The sequence below is a fragment of the Narcine bancroftii genome, chromosome 4, assembly GCF_036971445.1.
Source record: "Narcine bancroftii isolate sNarBan1 chromosome 4, sNarBan1.hap1, whole genome shotgun sequence".
In the NCBI taxonomy this organism is placed as follows: domain Eukaryota; kingdom Metazoa; phylum Chordata; class Chondrichthyes; order Torpediniformes; family Narcinidae; genus Narcine; species Narcine bancroftii.
In genome coordinates, this window is record NC_091472.1 from 285,377,709 (window position 1) to 285,390,944 (window position 13,236).

Here is a 13,236-nt window from a genome sequence, read left to right on the forward strand (position 1 = left end):
ATGAACCCTATAGAAGGATGTGACAGACCGTGTATTTGGTCAAACATCCACTGTTGCCACGTCGTGGGTAGGCTGGGTCTGAAGAAGTCTGGACATGTCACACAATAAAGTCAGGCTCCCCGGTGAAGGACAAAAATCCCTAATCTTCAGGCTGGTGATGGCAGTCTGGTAGGCCTGGATGACCGCATTCTCTTCTTGGTCTTTGGCCAACTGAGCAACATCAAGTCATCCTGAGGTAGTGGCGTTGTCAAGTCTGGACAGTGCGTAAGCCATCACATTGGATTTTCCTGTGACATGGTGGAAGTCCATTGTATACTCATAAATGTAGGAGTGGTGTCATTGTTGTTTCGCTGACACGGGTTCAAAACCTTGATGAGTGCATAAGTGAGTGGTTTGTGATCTGTATAGGTGACAAAAACCCTTCCTTCTAACATGTACCTGAAATTACGTACTGCCTGGTACAGGGCCAACGGTTTGTGGTCAAATGTACTATACTTGAGTTCTGGTGGCTGGAGATGTTTGCTGAAGAAAGCTAGGGGGCGCTGCTCCAGCACTGCGCTGACCGCTCTGTCCAATGTGTCTGTTGTAAGAGCCGGGGAGACCAAGAGTTTGGATGGGCCAAAGATGTGGCCTCCACCAGTGCCATTTTAGTTGCCTGGAATGCTTCCATGGTTTTGCGTGTCCACTGGAGCGCCTTGTCACCGTTTGATGAAGTCAAATGGGGTTGCATGAGGGTAGCCACTCCTGGGAGGAAATAATGATAGAAGTTCACCATCCCTAGGAAGTCTTGTAGGACTTTGATTGTGCTTGGCCTGGGAAAATGTTGGATGGCTTCCAACATATCTGGCAGTGGTCTGGTCCACCCTCTCGGGTGATACAGTGTCCCAGGAAATCAGTCGTTTCCAGACCGAACTGGCACTTAGCTGGGTACATCGTGAGTACAAACTCCTGCAACCTGTCGAAAAGGCAAGTCAGATGCATCCTGTGTCTGCTGGCATTAGGGCTGGCCATGAGAATGTCATCCAGGTAGATGAAGATGAAATTGAGGTCCCTGCCAACCATGTCCATGAAACATCTGCACTGCTTTCTTTAGACCAAAAGCATCACGAAAAGGCCAAAAGGTGTAATAATGGCCATTTTTGGGATGTCGTTAGGATGCATTGGAATCTGATGGTACCCTTTGATGAGGTCAACCTTGGAAAAGTTCTGGCAGCCCTGGAGCCTCATGGCAAAACCCTGGACATGTGGGATGGGGTATCTATCTGGGACAGTGGCATCATTGAGTTGCCTTTAGTCACCACATGGGCGCCAACCACCAGAGTTCTTCTGAACCATGTGCAGTGGGGATGCCCAGGGGCTATTTGAGTGGCAGACGATACCCAACTCCTCCATGGCAGTGAACTTGGTCTTAGCTTGAAGGCATTTGTCCTGTGTGAGGTGCCATGCCCACGCGTACACTGGGGGCCCAGTAGTCTCAATGTGGTGCTCCATGCCATGTGCTGGTTTAGCTTTGTGGAAGTTGGGTGCCAACAGTGATGAGTACTTGGCCTGTAGGATGGCATATTCGTTACGGACCAGAATAAGGATTTCTAAGACCAGAAAGTAACATTGCCGTAGAGTGAGGGGGTATAACTGGAACATGGTAGCATTGACCAAATGGCATCTGTTCATGTCCACCAAGAGCTTGTGTTCCCAGAGGAAATCTGCTCTGAGAAGGGCCTGTCCTATGTACACAATTGTACACTTCCAGTGGAAGACTATGGCATGGATTGTGACCAGGTGGGTGCTGAAACTCGGAATAGAGGAACTGTTGGCTGTCTATAGGGGAAAGCCCTTGGGATTGTTTTGAGTTTGAAATATGTCGGCAGATTGAAGCTTATTTCTGGACCCATGTCGAGTAGGAAATCCCTCTTTGTTTGCTGGTCCATGGGGAAGAGTAGGCCTTTGTGTGCCAACCACTATCAGTGGCCAGCCTGTCCTTTTCCCGCCACTGCGTTTGACTTGGCATTGGAGGGACGCACTGCAGGGCATTATGGCCCTAAATGCGGTAGTAGAAACAGTAATCGCTCTATTTGTCTGAGCGCTCGTCACATTGAGGCTGGTCCATGGCTACTGCTGGGAGGTCTGGCAGGTGGGGGGGGGGGGGGTGCTGAGCTGACGGTGAAGATTAGTTGTTCATGTATAAAGCTCTATTGCAGGGTGCAGAAAAGTCTGTCTGTTTCCTTGGCTACCAGGTGTGGGGTGCTGAAATCCATGTCGATATTGCTGAGGAAACATGCACCAGTAGCTTGGAGAGGAACAGGGCCTCAAACCAGAAATAGTTTGTGTTAACCAATACAATTAATGTTTGATATCAAATTGTAAAAAATAATTTTTTCACACCAATTATACTACACTCTGTATAAATTACATGGACTTGATTTAAATTGTTTGGACATGTTTCAGATGTAACAAAGAAAGAGGAACCTTATTACATACAGTTTGGTCTTGTGAAAAAGTGGGAAAATTTTGGGAAGTCTTGAATATATTATTAGGACAAATTATGAAAATACCATAAAAGATCCCAGAATATTTTTGAGTGGTGATTTATATGACACTGATACTAAATTGAAGTTTAGATAAATATCAACAAAAAAATCTGAGTGTAGCAATAGCAGTGGCATGGAACTGTATGGCAGTAACATGGAAGTCAGATAACTTTACCAGGTTGGATAGATGGCATATGAAAATTAAAAATAGTAGACCATTGGAAAAGATTCCTTATAATTTAAGGAATCAAGCTGACAATTTTTATGATTTGGAAACCATATATAGATTTCATCAGTAAGAGTCCATCCACATCGTCCATAACACCCACTCCTCCCAATTAATATGTGCAAGATAGAATAATATGTTAGGAATATATGAATAGTAAATAATAAATAAATTCAGGTGTTTTTTTTCTTTTTCCTCTCATTTTCTTCTTTTTTCTTTTGGGGAGGGGAAAGGGAAGGGAGATAAAAAGAAAAAAAATTATATAATTTTGTATAGTTTTTATTACATTGGATTATATGATGAAGAATTATATGGATGTATTGATGCAAATGAAAAATAAAATTTTCAATAAAAAGTTTGTATGTTCATCTGCTAGAGCTGCCATTTCGTGCATGAGCTCGAAGGGGTTCCTATTGCCCAGGACGGTGCGCTTGTGCCGGATGAGTTGCAGGAGGAAATGTCAGAATTGTTTGTACTTGCATTCCATAGGAGGATTTTCCATGAAGGAGCTTACTTTTGCTACAGTAGTGGCGTCCAGGGCGCTGACAATGTGCCAGTACTTTGGTGTCCTCCGAGACAATGTGTCTGATCTGGAACCATGACTCAGCCAGTTGTAACCAATTCCTGGGTTGATTTGTCCAGAAGGGCGGTAAACGCACTCCCACAGCATTGGTCGCAGCTGTTGCTACTGTAGCTGTAGCAGCATCCTGCATTTTGTCACGTTTGAGGTGGGTTCCAAAGATGTTGGAACTGTTGGGGTAACCACTGCAGCGTATGCTAACGGCAGCACTATTGAAATGTGAGATGTCCACACAACACGAGGTGAACCAGTAATTAAACTGTATTTTGAATTCCTCGCGCTGCTCAAGGAGACCGCCCACTTCCTGTGAGGGGCACGCTGGCCTTAGGAAGTGATGTCAACGCATCACAGCGTCCCTCTTCATCCAGCGGCATGCAACATGGAAGCGGTTCTGTCCCCTGGGCAATGCGTGTTGCCAACCATGGGATTCTCAGGAGGGAAAGGGGTCTTGCGCCATCTTGTGTCGGTCAGCAATTGTAGTGGGTCGCTTGGCCCACTACAAACAAGTCATTTTTTAAAAACAGTCCAGTAGCAACAGCAAATCACTTGTTACAGTTTACACAACAACAAACAACAAGGGAAGGCCTTTTAAGCATTAAAATAATGTTTAATTATCACCAACAAAATGTAGGCCATCGCCAATCACCAATAACTTTCCACCAAGGCCCCGCTTATGCCAGGAGCCAGAGGTTCCCTCTCCTGCCCGGGAGCCCTAGGTCCGCTGCGTCTGGTGCCTTGAGCCTGAGGACCCCATTCAGTTCTGCTCCAAAAAATTTCAGATCAATGAGGATTTTGGATATCCTTATTTATCCAGTTTTTTAAAAAGTTTCTGAGAATCCAACATCGGATAATCGGAGTTGTAATGTATAACATGTACATAGAGTTATTGATTGTCTTTGTAGTGATTCAGAGTAATGTGACTTCTGAGGGGTGAATGTTGTGTGTGTGGAGGAAACGTGTTCTCCCTGTCTGAAACTTATTCGGAAGTCACATCACCTGTCAATCAAGGTTGTACTCCAGCCACCCATTAGTGCACACCTTGCTGTTGGCTTATTTAAGTCCCCTAGGGTCATTGTTGGCTAGAAGCACAGATTAGCACTGTATATAGTACCAGTACATTCTTTCTCTCTGCCTAATGGTCCAAGCCTCAGATGTCACTTCATGCCTGGACGCTACTGTGGACATCACTGGAAGTGTCATGGGTAGGATATGCACTACATTGAAGCAGAAGCATTGTACTGCAATAGATCAATACTTTCAGGGAGCTGCACCCCAGTTGGTCAGGGAACTGGGGGTGTGTGAGCAAGTTGAGTTTAGGTTTACTGTTATTGGACTCCAACCAAAGTCTAAGGTGAATATCTATATCATGGCTTAGGTGAAATACCGTTTAATGTTCTTCTGTTTTCTGGGTGTTAATAAAAGTTGGGTGTTATTGTAACACTCGTGTTCAGACTTGTCTCTCTATGAACTCGCCAAACCTGATAATCTTCCCACGTGGCAACTGGTATCGAAGTCCAACCTGTGTCCAATGTGAATGACCATATAGCTATTAAATAAGTAAGTATTGCTTGATGTCTTCCTCGGTTTGTTTCCCATGTGTTTAATAAAGTTATTTACTTGTGACACTTGTGTACAGACTCGTCTGTGAACTCACTGAACCTGATACTTTCCCAAACACAATATTCACAGCAAACAACTTCTTCTAAAACCTTGGAGCCTGTTCACAATCTACAAGGAACATGCCAAAGAATGGTGGATTGCTTAGAGAATGCATTTGCCAGGATGAGCACAGCTCCAACAAAACTCAAGCTCAACACTAGCAAGGACAAATCAGCTTGATTGATTAGAACCCTACCATCTTAAATATTCATTCCCTTCACAGCAGGCTCACACTGAATGTGATATCATGGATAATATGCACTGCAGATACTTGGCCAGGCAACTTTCCAAACCCATCTCCAATCAAAAATGTAAATAGCTTCACATACACTATCACCAGCAGGTAATACTCTAGCTTTCACACTAGGATGGGATCTAAATCTTGCAATTCTATTCCCAACAAATATCTATGCTAGAAGCTGTTCAAGGTGGTAGCTCACCCACTGAAGGGCAATTAGAAATGGGTAATAAATGCTGGCTTTCCCAGTGACAACTATATTCTGAAAGGCGAATCAGGAAATAAGAAATATATTTTTCCCATTCCAATTATTGTTACATCTGACCGAACAGTAATTAGAACTTAGCAAACGGCCCATTTAATGGTCAGTATGTGTTTCTAAGAACAAAAATAGAATCAGTATTAAAAAGGGACATTATAGCATAATATTTAGATGGAGTAACTAGCGCTACTCTGTCAGAAGCCTGGTTAAGGGCTTAGACTTCTGCCTGGTCTACCATAGCAAATGAAATGTTTAAATTGGCCTCACTGCCATGTGACTTTGTACAGGGAGAATGCATGTGAGGTCTGGTGTTCAGCTGTGTCACTGCTCAATATCAAAATAATGACACAGGACTGGATCCTGGCCAGTACAGTGAATATCAGCAGTGTTATCATGTTGAGAGGCCACTGTATCATTTGGTCTTTCTCATCATCTCTAGTTGGGTGTGGTGGAAGCCATTCTCTCTTGGTTCAACCACACAGCTCATCTCAGCCCAGAGATGTCTCAATGTTAGCAGTGGTGTTATATTTTTTTTACAATTGTCCTGAATTTAACTTTCTGAAATGTTATAATATTCAATACAGACATTTAAATATTTGACAATACTTTGCAATATCCTTGGTACCTAAATGAAAACTCATTTATTGCAAGAAATTGAATTTAACTGTAACAAGCACATGTGCACTCATGGATAATTCACATATAAGAAAGTTCTTGCCCATCTTATCAGAATGTCATCCTATATAGTAAGCATCAATGCAAACATCAACTCATCAATTTGGAATCATTTATACTTTGCAGTTTAACTATCAAGGTTGCCATCTGACCTGACTTTTAAATATTAATTTTTTAGAATTTAGACATACAACATGGTAACAGTCCCTTCCAGCCCTTGAGCCTGTGCTACACAATTACACCCAATTGACCTATAACCCCTGTATGTTTTGCAGGGTGAGAGGAAACCAGAGCACCCAGATGGAATCCACACAAACACAGGGAGAACATACAAACTCCTAACAGACAGCATCAGATTCAAATCCAAGACACTGGCCCTATAACAGCGTTGCAAATAAATCATTTGAAGTACAATATTACATTTGGCTCTTTAAAGAACAGCTGCTTCTTGAAAAATAAATTCTTGTTCCGTGTAACTGGAACTTGTCAACAGAGATAGCTGTGTTCCACCAGTCATTTCACTATTGACCGTGGAATTGCGTTGTTTATGTAAATCAACAGCAAAATATTTCTCCTGCTTCCATTGTCTCCACTTTCTCTTGATTTCAGTTTGAACCTAAGTGTAAATAATCATATCTCATTGATGAAAAATCAAATCACGTTGAGTGTCTGAGGAAATAAAAACAATTTTGATTGTGTGTGGCTTATAAGTAAGCATTATCATTTAAAATTACTCACCTCATCATTAAGGAAGCAGTAAAGTACTGAAACAGCAAAGCCCTGTGGATTCACAAAAATACCTCTATTAATGGCTTAAAGATATTTTCACATTGATATTCATAATAATTTGGAAAATTCTTCTATTTCTCATTTAAAATAATCTTAATTGGTAGATCACAAAGCTTCTTAACATGTATACAATAGGTTTACCTCATATCCTATGTCAGACAATTTGAAATTATGTTAATAGATACTGAAAAATCATTAGTCAGCACATAAATTTTATTCTCACAAAATTAATGTAGAGCTCCTCTAGAATGGAGCTTCTAATAATTTATTTATTAATTTCTACTACTAATTCTAAAGTTCATTCAAGTACATACCTGAAATGATCCAAGAAAGAGTTCAAAGCACATTCGTAAATTCATTGCAAGTTCAGCATTATTTTCTGGGAAAATGACAAATATTATATAGTAGACTCCAAATAAGGGGATCAGCAAGAAAGTGGATTTTGCAAGTCTCCTAGAAGTAACAAATGCAATACATAACGTGTTAAGAATATTTATCTGACTCTTGTATTCTTGAATGAATTTTCACTTCCAGTGGAAAACTGAACAAGTTCAAAGCCTCAACAGAGGATGATAAATGTTGCAAAAAGAATGCCATCTTGTTAATTTGGATTTTAATGTCTGATAATAAGTACGATAAATGCTTTTGATATTTCATGTTCCTGCATTTCTGTACATTCATGGATTACTGTGCCATAATTAAACAGAGATCAAATAGCATTAATGTTGCCTGAAAATAGTACAGTAATAATGACATAAGAATATGAGAGCAGGAGTAGGCAAATTAATTCCTCAAATCCGCCTCACCATTCCAAATGATCACAGATTTCATGGGTTTGATCTTCTCTTCTGCGCCAGTTCCCTATATCCCACAAAACCCCGATCTTTCAAAATATTATCTACTTCCTCTTTAAATACAGTACTATGAATAATCAAACCTCTACTACCCTCTGGAATGAAGAATTCTATAATTCCATCAATCTCTGCAAGATGTTCTTGCATATCTCAGTTTTAAATTCATCACTTTCACTTAAATGTGAAACTTTTAGTGTCATCAATAATTGGAGATTCAACTGAAAGTCTTTGCACAAAGGATGAGTGTTTAATTTGTCTGATGTTCTGGCTGAGTGCTTATTAGTAGTCTGATACCTGAAGCATATATTACACAATAATTATTGAATCGTATTACTTTAGAGCATAGAAGGAGATATTCAGGTTTTCATACATAATCCAGATTTCTAAACCAATGGACATTTCTCTATTTTTTCCATTTCCTTTGATTTTGAATATCTATCCACTTGCTTGTTAGAAAACTATACTGATTTTCTTCTACAGGCAAACTGGAGGAATTTAGCAGGGTAGAAATGATCAGTTGGGACATTTTATCGAGACTAAGGTGACTATGTATAAAAAAGGAGAACGAAGCTGGGGAAGGGGCCAAGAGGTGATAGGGAATAGGACAGATATGTGGGATGGAGAGACAGGTAAAGAGAAAGACCACTAGGAAGGGAGTGGGAAGAAAAATTAGAGAAAAAAAATTGCAAGTAAAGGAGTAGATAACGAAGTGATTGAAACAGTGGAACCAAATGAAGTTGGTTACCTAAAATTGGAAAAATTAATATTCATGCCATTGTTCAAGGCTGTCAGGAGAGATATTTTTAAGGCTGACAACAAATGTATCTATGAAAGAATGATTGGGGGATTTGAAATGAATGGCTACCGGCTTAGACCCAGAAAAAGAGCATAGGTATTTGGCAAAGTGTTTGCCCAATCTGTGTTTGGTCTCACCAACATAGAGGAGGTCACACCAAGTACACCAACTGCAGTAAACCAGATTGGACGATGTGCATGTAAAGCTCTGCTCAACCTGAAAGGTCAGTGTGTGACCCTGGATTGAGGAGATGGAAGTGATGTAAGGAAAAGTTTTGTACTTCCTGTGATTACAGTGAGGGTGGGTGAAAGGTTGTGTGGGGAGGGAAAATCAGACCAGGGAGCCTCGAAGAGACATTCCTTGATAAGCAATTAGGGATGGCAAGGGGAAGATGAGGCTTGGAGTGGGATCCCACTGAAGTTGACAGAAGTGACAGAAAATAATGTGTTGAATGTCAAGGCTTTTAGAGTGGGAAGTGAGGACCAAAGGGACTCTGTCCTTGTTACACCTTGGGGGAGATGAGGTAAGGACATAAGTACGAGAAAATTCAGAGGTATGTGAGGGATTTATCAACCACAATGAGAGGAATTCACATTTATTAAAGAAAGAAAATATTTCCAATGTCCTGGAGTGGAAGGCCTCATCCTTGGACAGATGTGGCACCACATTTCTCTGAAGCCTCAAGATAAGCACTAAATGGCAGAAGGACAGCTTCTTATCCACTGCCATCAGATTTGTTTATAATAATATTGTAAGATGGTTATAATATGAATGTTTACACTATGATGCTACTGTAAAACAGCGAACTTCATGACTTGTTCATGTCAATAAATCCTGATTCTTATCCTTAAGATTCTCCTCACCTAACTCATCCTAACTCATCCTTTGACAATCTTAAAATTCTGCATTTTAATTCCCAAATAAACAACTGAATAATTGCAATGATTGTTTTTAACTTTCATTTTATTTATAGCACCAATAAGCATATTGAAATTATTTGAGGTGTCCATACCACTTCCTACTCTTCTGAGTAATTGAGCAATATATTCTAACTAATGCTAAAAATACTTAATAGTACTGAACATATTTATCATTCTCTCCATGTTATTATATTTAAAAAGTTATAATCTTTACAGCTTCATCAGCTTTTGTACTTGTATATCCAAAACCCTAAACTTCTCCTTAATTCTTTTTAGTGTTGGTGAACAAGGAAAACCTGTAAGCTATAATTTTTGATTTGTACTTCAATAGCTATGAAAAAATAGATCTCTCCTTACTCCAAGAACTAACTGATTCTAATAAAAATACAATGCTGGAACAATTCAACAGGTCAAATAGTGTTCTTTATCTAGCAAAGATAAAGATACACAACCAACGTTTAGGGCTTGATCCCTTCATCACACCTTGATGAAAGGCTCAAGTCCAAAATGTTGGTTAAGTATCTTTATCCTTGCTAGATAAAGGGCACTGTTTGACCTGCTTAGTTTCTCCAGCATTGAATTTTTACTTCAACCATGGTGTCTGCAGATTTTTGTGCTTTACAATGAACTGATTCTGATTTTGCACAAACATCTGTAGCATCTTTACTCTCTAATGTAATGTTTGATCAATGCTACAACCCACCCTTTTTCAGGTTACTTCTTTAGAATATTTTATAACACTAAATTGCTGGAATATTCTCTTGGAAAACAACACAAATGGATAAATTCAGTATTTACTTTGCTATATCTTTCATCATTTCAAGCCCATGATGCAGGTTATGAAGGAAAGTAACATATCTTAAATCAGAGAATTCACTATGATGGTGTTTGGATCTTGTACCATTGTTGGGGAATGTTCATGATCACCCATACCCAAGGAAAATTTGCATGGGATTACAATAAAAGTGACTGAAAAGTATAACTTACTTGTACTGGGTAAACTCATTCCTCACATCAGATGTTTTTAGTTTTTTTAATAGTATCTTAATGATGTGAACAAAGAGAGCAAAGCTGATCTGCAAAATTGAATAAAATAAACATGTCATGGAGAACAATGGCATTATCCACATCAGCCATCTTACACTAAATCTCTGATCGTTCCATTTTTATTTGCCCTCATTCTCATCAGATTCTTCCACTCATCTACACATTAGGAGTGATTTACAACAGCCAATTAAACTACAAACCCATACAATTTTAGAATGCGGGAGGGCATTAGAGCATCCAGAGGAAACATGCAGTCACAAGGTCAAAATTGAACCCTTGTCTGTGGAACTATGAGGCAGGATCTCTACTTATTGTTGCCTTTAGTGCATGGGTGTCACTGACAAGGCACCATCCTTAATTGACCTTGAACGAGGCAACTCACTTTGAAGGTGGCAGGCATGCTGACAAATTGTTAAGTACTGACAGCAATAAAATGTAACAAAAAAAGTTATGTTCACCCCTTATAAATTCCCATTGAAGCTCTTCTAGTGCACTGCCTCTACTTTTAGGGACCTCACTACATGGAGGATGTAAATGCTCTGGAAAAAGTGTACACGAGAGCTACTAGAATGGTACCAGGTCTGAGCAGCTTCAGATGCTTGGAGACAACAGAAACTTGAATAGTTCCTGCTCTAGTACTAGAGATTATAGGAAGATATTAAGATCAAGAAAGTTTTTATAGCATCTTTTGGAGTAAATTAATCACAGGGAGGTGTATTCATAACCAAAGAATATAATTTTTTTAAAATTGGCAAAAGAATGGGAAGGCATAAAAGAGCAATGTCAACAAATTCAGAGGTAACTTTCAAAAAGATTGGATATTTCCTTGAAAGGAAATAATTGTTTTGGGCTTTGGGTAAGGCAAAGGAAGCAGGATTAATTGAAGATCTCTTTTGATCACCTTATCAGATTGGAATCTTTCTGTATAATGTGATTCTAGGGAATGGACAGAAGCTATAGAAGAAACTACACTGGTCTTGTTAGATCTTCATGTTTTATTATTTTGAAACAAATAAAGAAAACCAAATTACAAATTAATAAAATGGTTTTAATCGCAATTAATTTAAATTTAAGATGCATTCCATTCATGTTCTAATTTTTTTTTAAATTTAGACATACAGCGCAGTAACAAGACATTTTGTCCCATGAGTCCATGCTCCCCAATTTACATCCCATTAACCTACACCCCTGGTATGTTTTGAATAGTGAGAGGAAACCAGAATCCCCAGAGAAAAACCATGCAGACACAGGGAGAACGTACAAACTATTTACAGACATTGAAGGATTCAAACCCCAGTCCAATCCCGATATTTGGTGCTGTAAAGGTGTTCTGCTAATTGCTACTCCATCTGCGCTGCTAACATATTTAACATAAACATTTATATTATAATAAACAGAGGGCACTGAAACCTCTTAAATCTTCTGAATACTGTTGAGAATTTAGGGCAACACAGTTAGCAGACCAATTAGTGCAAAGCTATGACGGTGCCTGTGACCTGAGTTTGAATTCACTGTTGACTGTAAGGAGTTTTATGTTCTCTCTTTGTCTACATTGGTTTCCTCTGAGTGCTCTGGTTTCCTTCTATCCTCCAAAGATGTGTGAGGTTTATAGGTTAATTAGTGTTTTGAGCGGCACAGCCTTATGGGCCAGAAGAGCCTGTTATTATGTCATATTTCTAAATACAAATTTTTTTTTAAATTAAAAAATTCCACTGCATTTCTCCTGATCCAGTGAAGGCTCCATTTATGTGCGTAAGTGGGGTATCCATGGAAAGTAAAGCAGGACAATCCGAAGAAACCCAAAAGTCCAGCAATTTCCCATATTCTCTGTTGGAATATAAAGAATAAAAAATATACAAAAAGAGAGGAACACATGAATAAGTAGCTCATCAATTTCACTAGTTAATTCAGGAGAGAAGTTTATTTATATCACCACTATTAAAAAATTTATAGCAAATTACATGCAGTTGTGATTTGTGATTCTGAATGGAAATATTGGTGTTCAGTTATTCAAATTGATGAAAAGCACAGATTTACATCCATGTGGTGCAAGTCCAAGAGTTAATGCTGGATTCAGGATAGGGCAAAGGTTTGTTGGCCTCATCAATCTCCACATTCTGCCACGTGACTCTTTAAAGGTGTGTTATAGTGAAGTTTAGCCTTCCTGAGCATTTTTTCTGCAATAGAATGGAACATCATCCTTTATCTTCTAAATCTTCAGACCAAGCACAAGATTCGAAACCTCACTGATTTCAAAGGTGTTAAACAGGAGATCAAAGGGAAGCTATTTTGTTGATTTTTTTCAATTGTTTAATTTTTAAATTATTTCTAACTTATTTTGCTTTAATTATGTTTATTTAAAATATTAGTCATTTTTATTTATTACTTATTTCAATTTTAATAATTTCTAAATATTCTTAGTGCCGCAGATATTTAAGCATTTACCATATATACTGTTGTAATCATTGATACCGTGTAATAGTTGACCTCTTCCTCCCCCCCCCCCCCCACAGTTTGGCCCAAAGATTTGTATAAACCATCTAAAAGTTGACCCCCATATATTTGGCTCCGACTGCCCGCCCATCTGAGCTCCCTTTGCTCTAACAATGGACCTCCACTGCAGCGGTCCACCTACCGGAGCTCCTGATGCCCTGGCAGCTCC

General features: G+C 39.3%; 1 protein-coding gene across 6 annotated transcripts in view; it reads right to left on the minus strand.

The window, feature by feature from the left end:
* Window positions 1–6,139: 6,139 nt before the first annotated feature.
* The window catches only part of sctr (secretin receptor), a 45,930-nt gene continuing 38,833 nt past the window's right edge, over window positions 6,140–13,236 (minus strand). For all 6 annotated transcript variants that reach the window (XM_069935266.1, XM_069935260.1, XM_069935265.1 and 3 more), the window contains 4 exons: window positions 10,515–10,603; window positions 7,272–7,410; window positions 6,907–6,948; window positions 6,140–6,784 (listed from right to left, as the gene is read on the minus strand). In XM_069935266.1, the coding sequence (XP_069791367.1) occupies window positions 6,599–6,784; window positions 6,907–6,948; window positions 7,272–7,410; window positions 10,515–10,603 (456 nt within the window). In that variant the 3' untranslated portion in view covers window positions 6,140–6,598. The remainder of the gene's footprint in view (window positions 6,785–6,906; window positions 6,949–7,271; window positions 7,411–10,514; window positions 10,604–13,236) is intronic.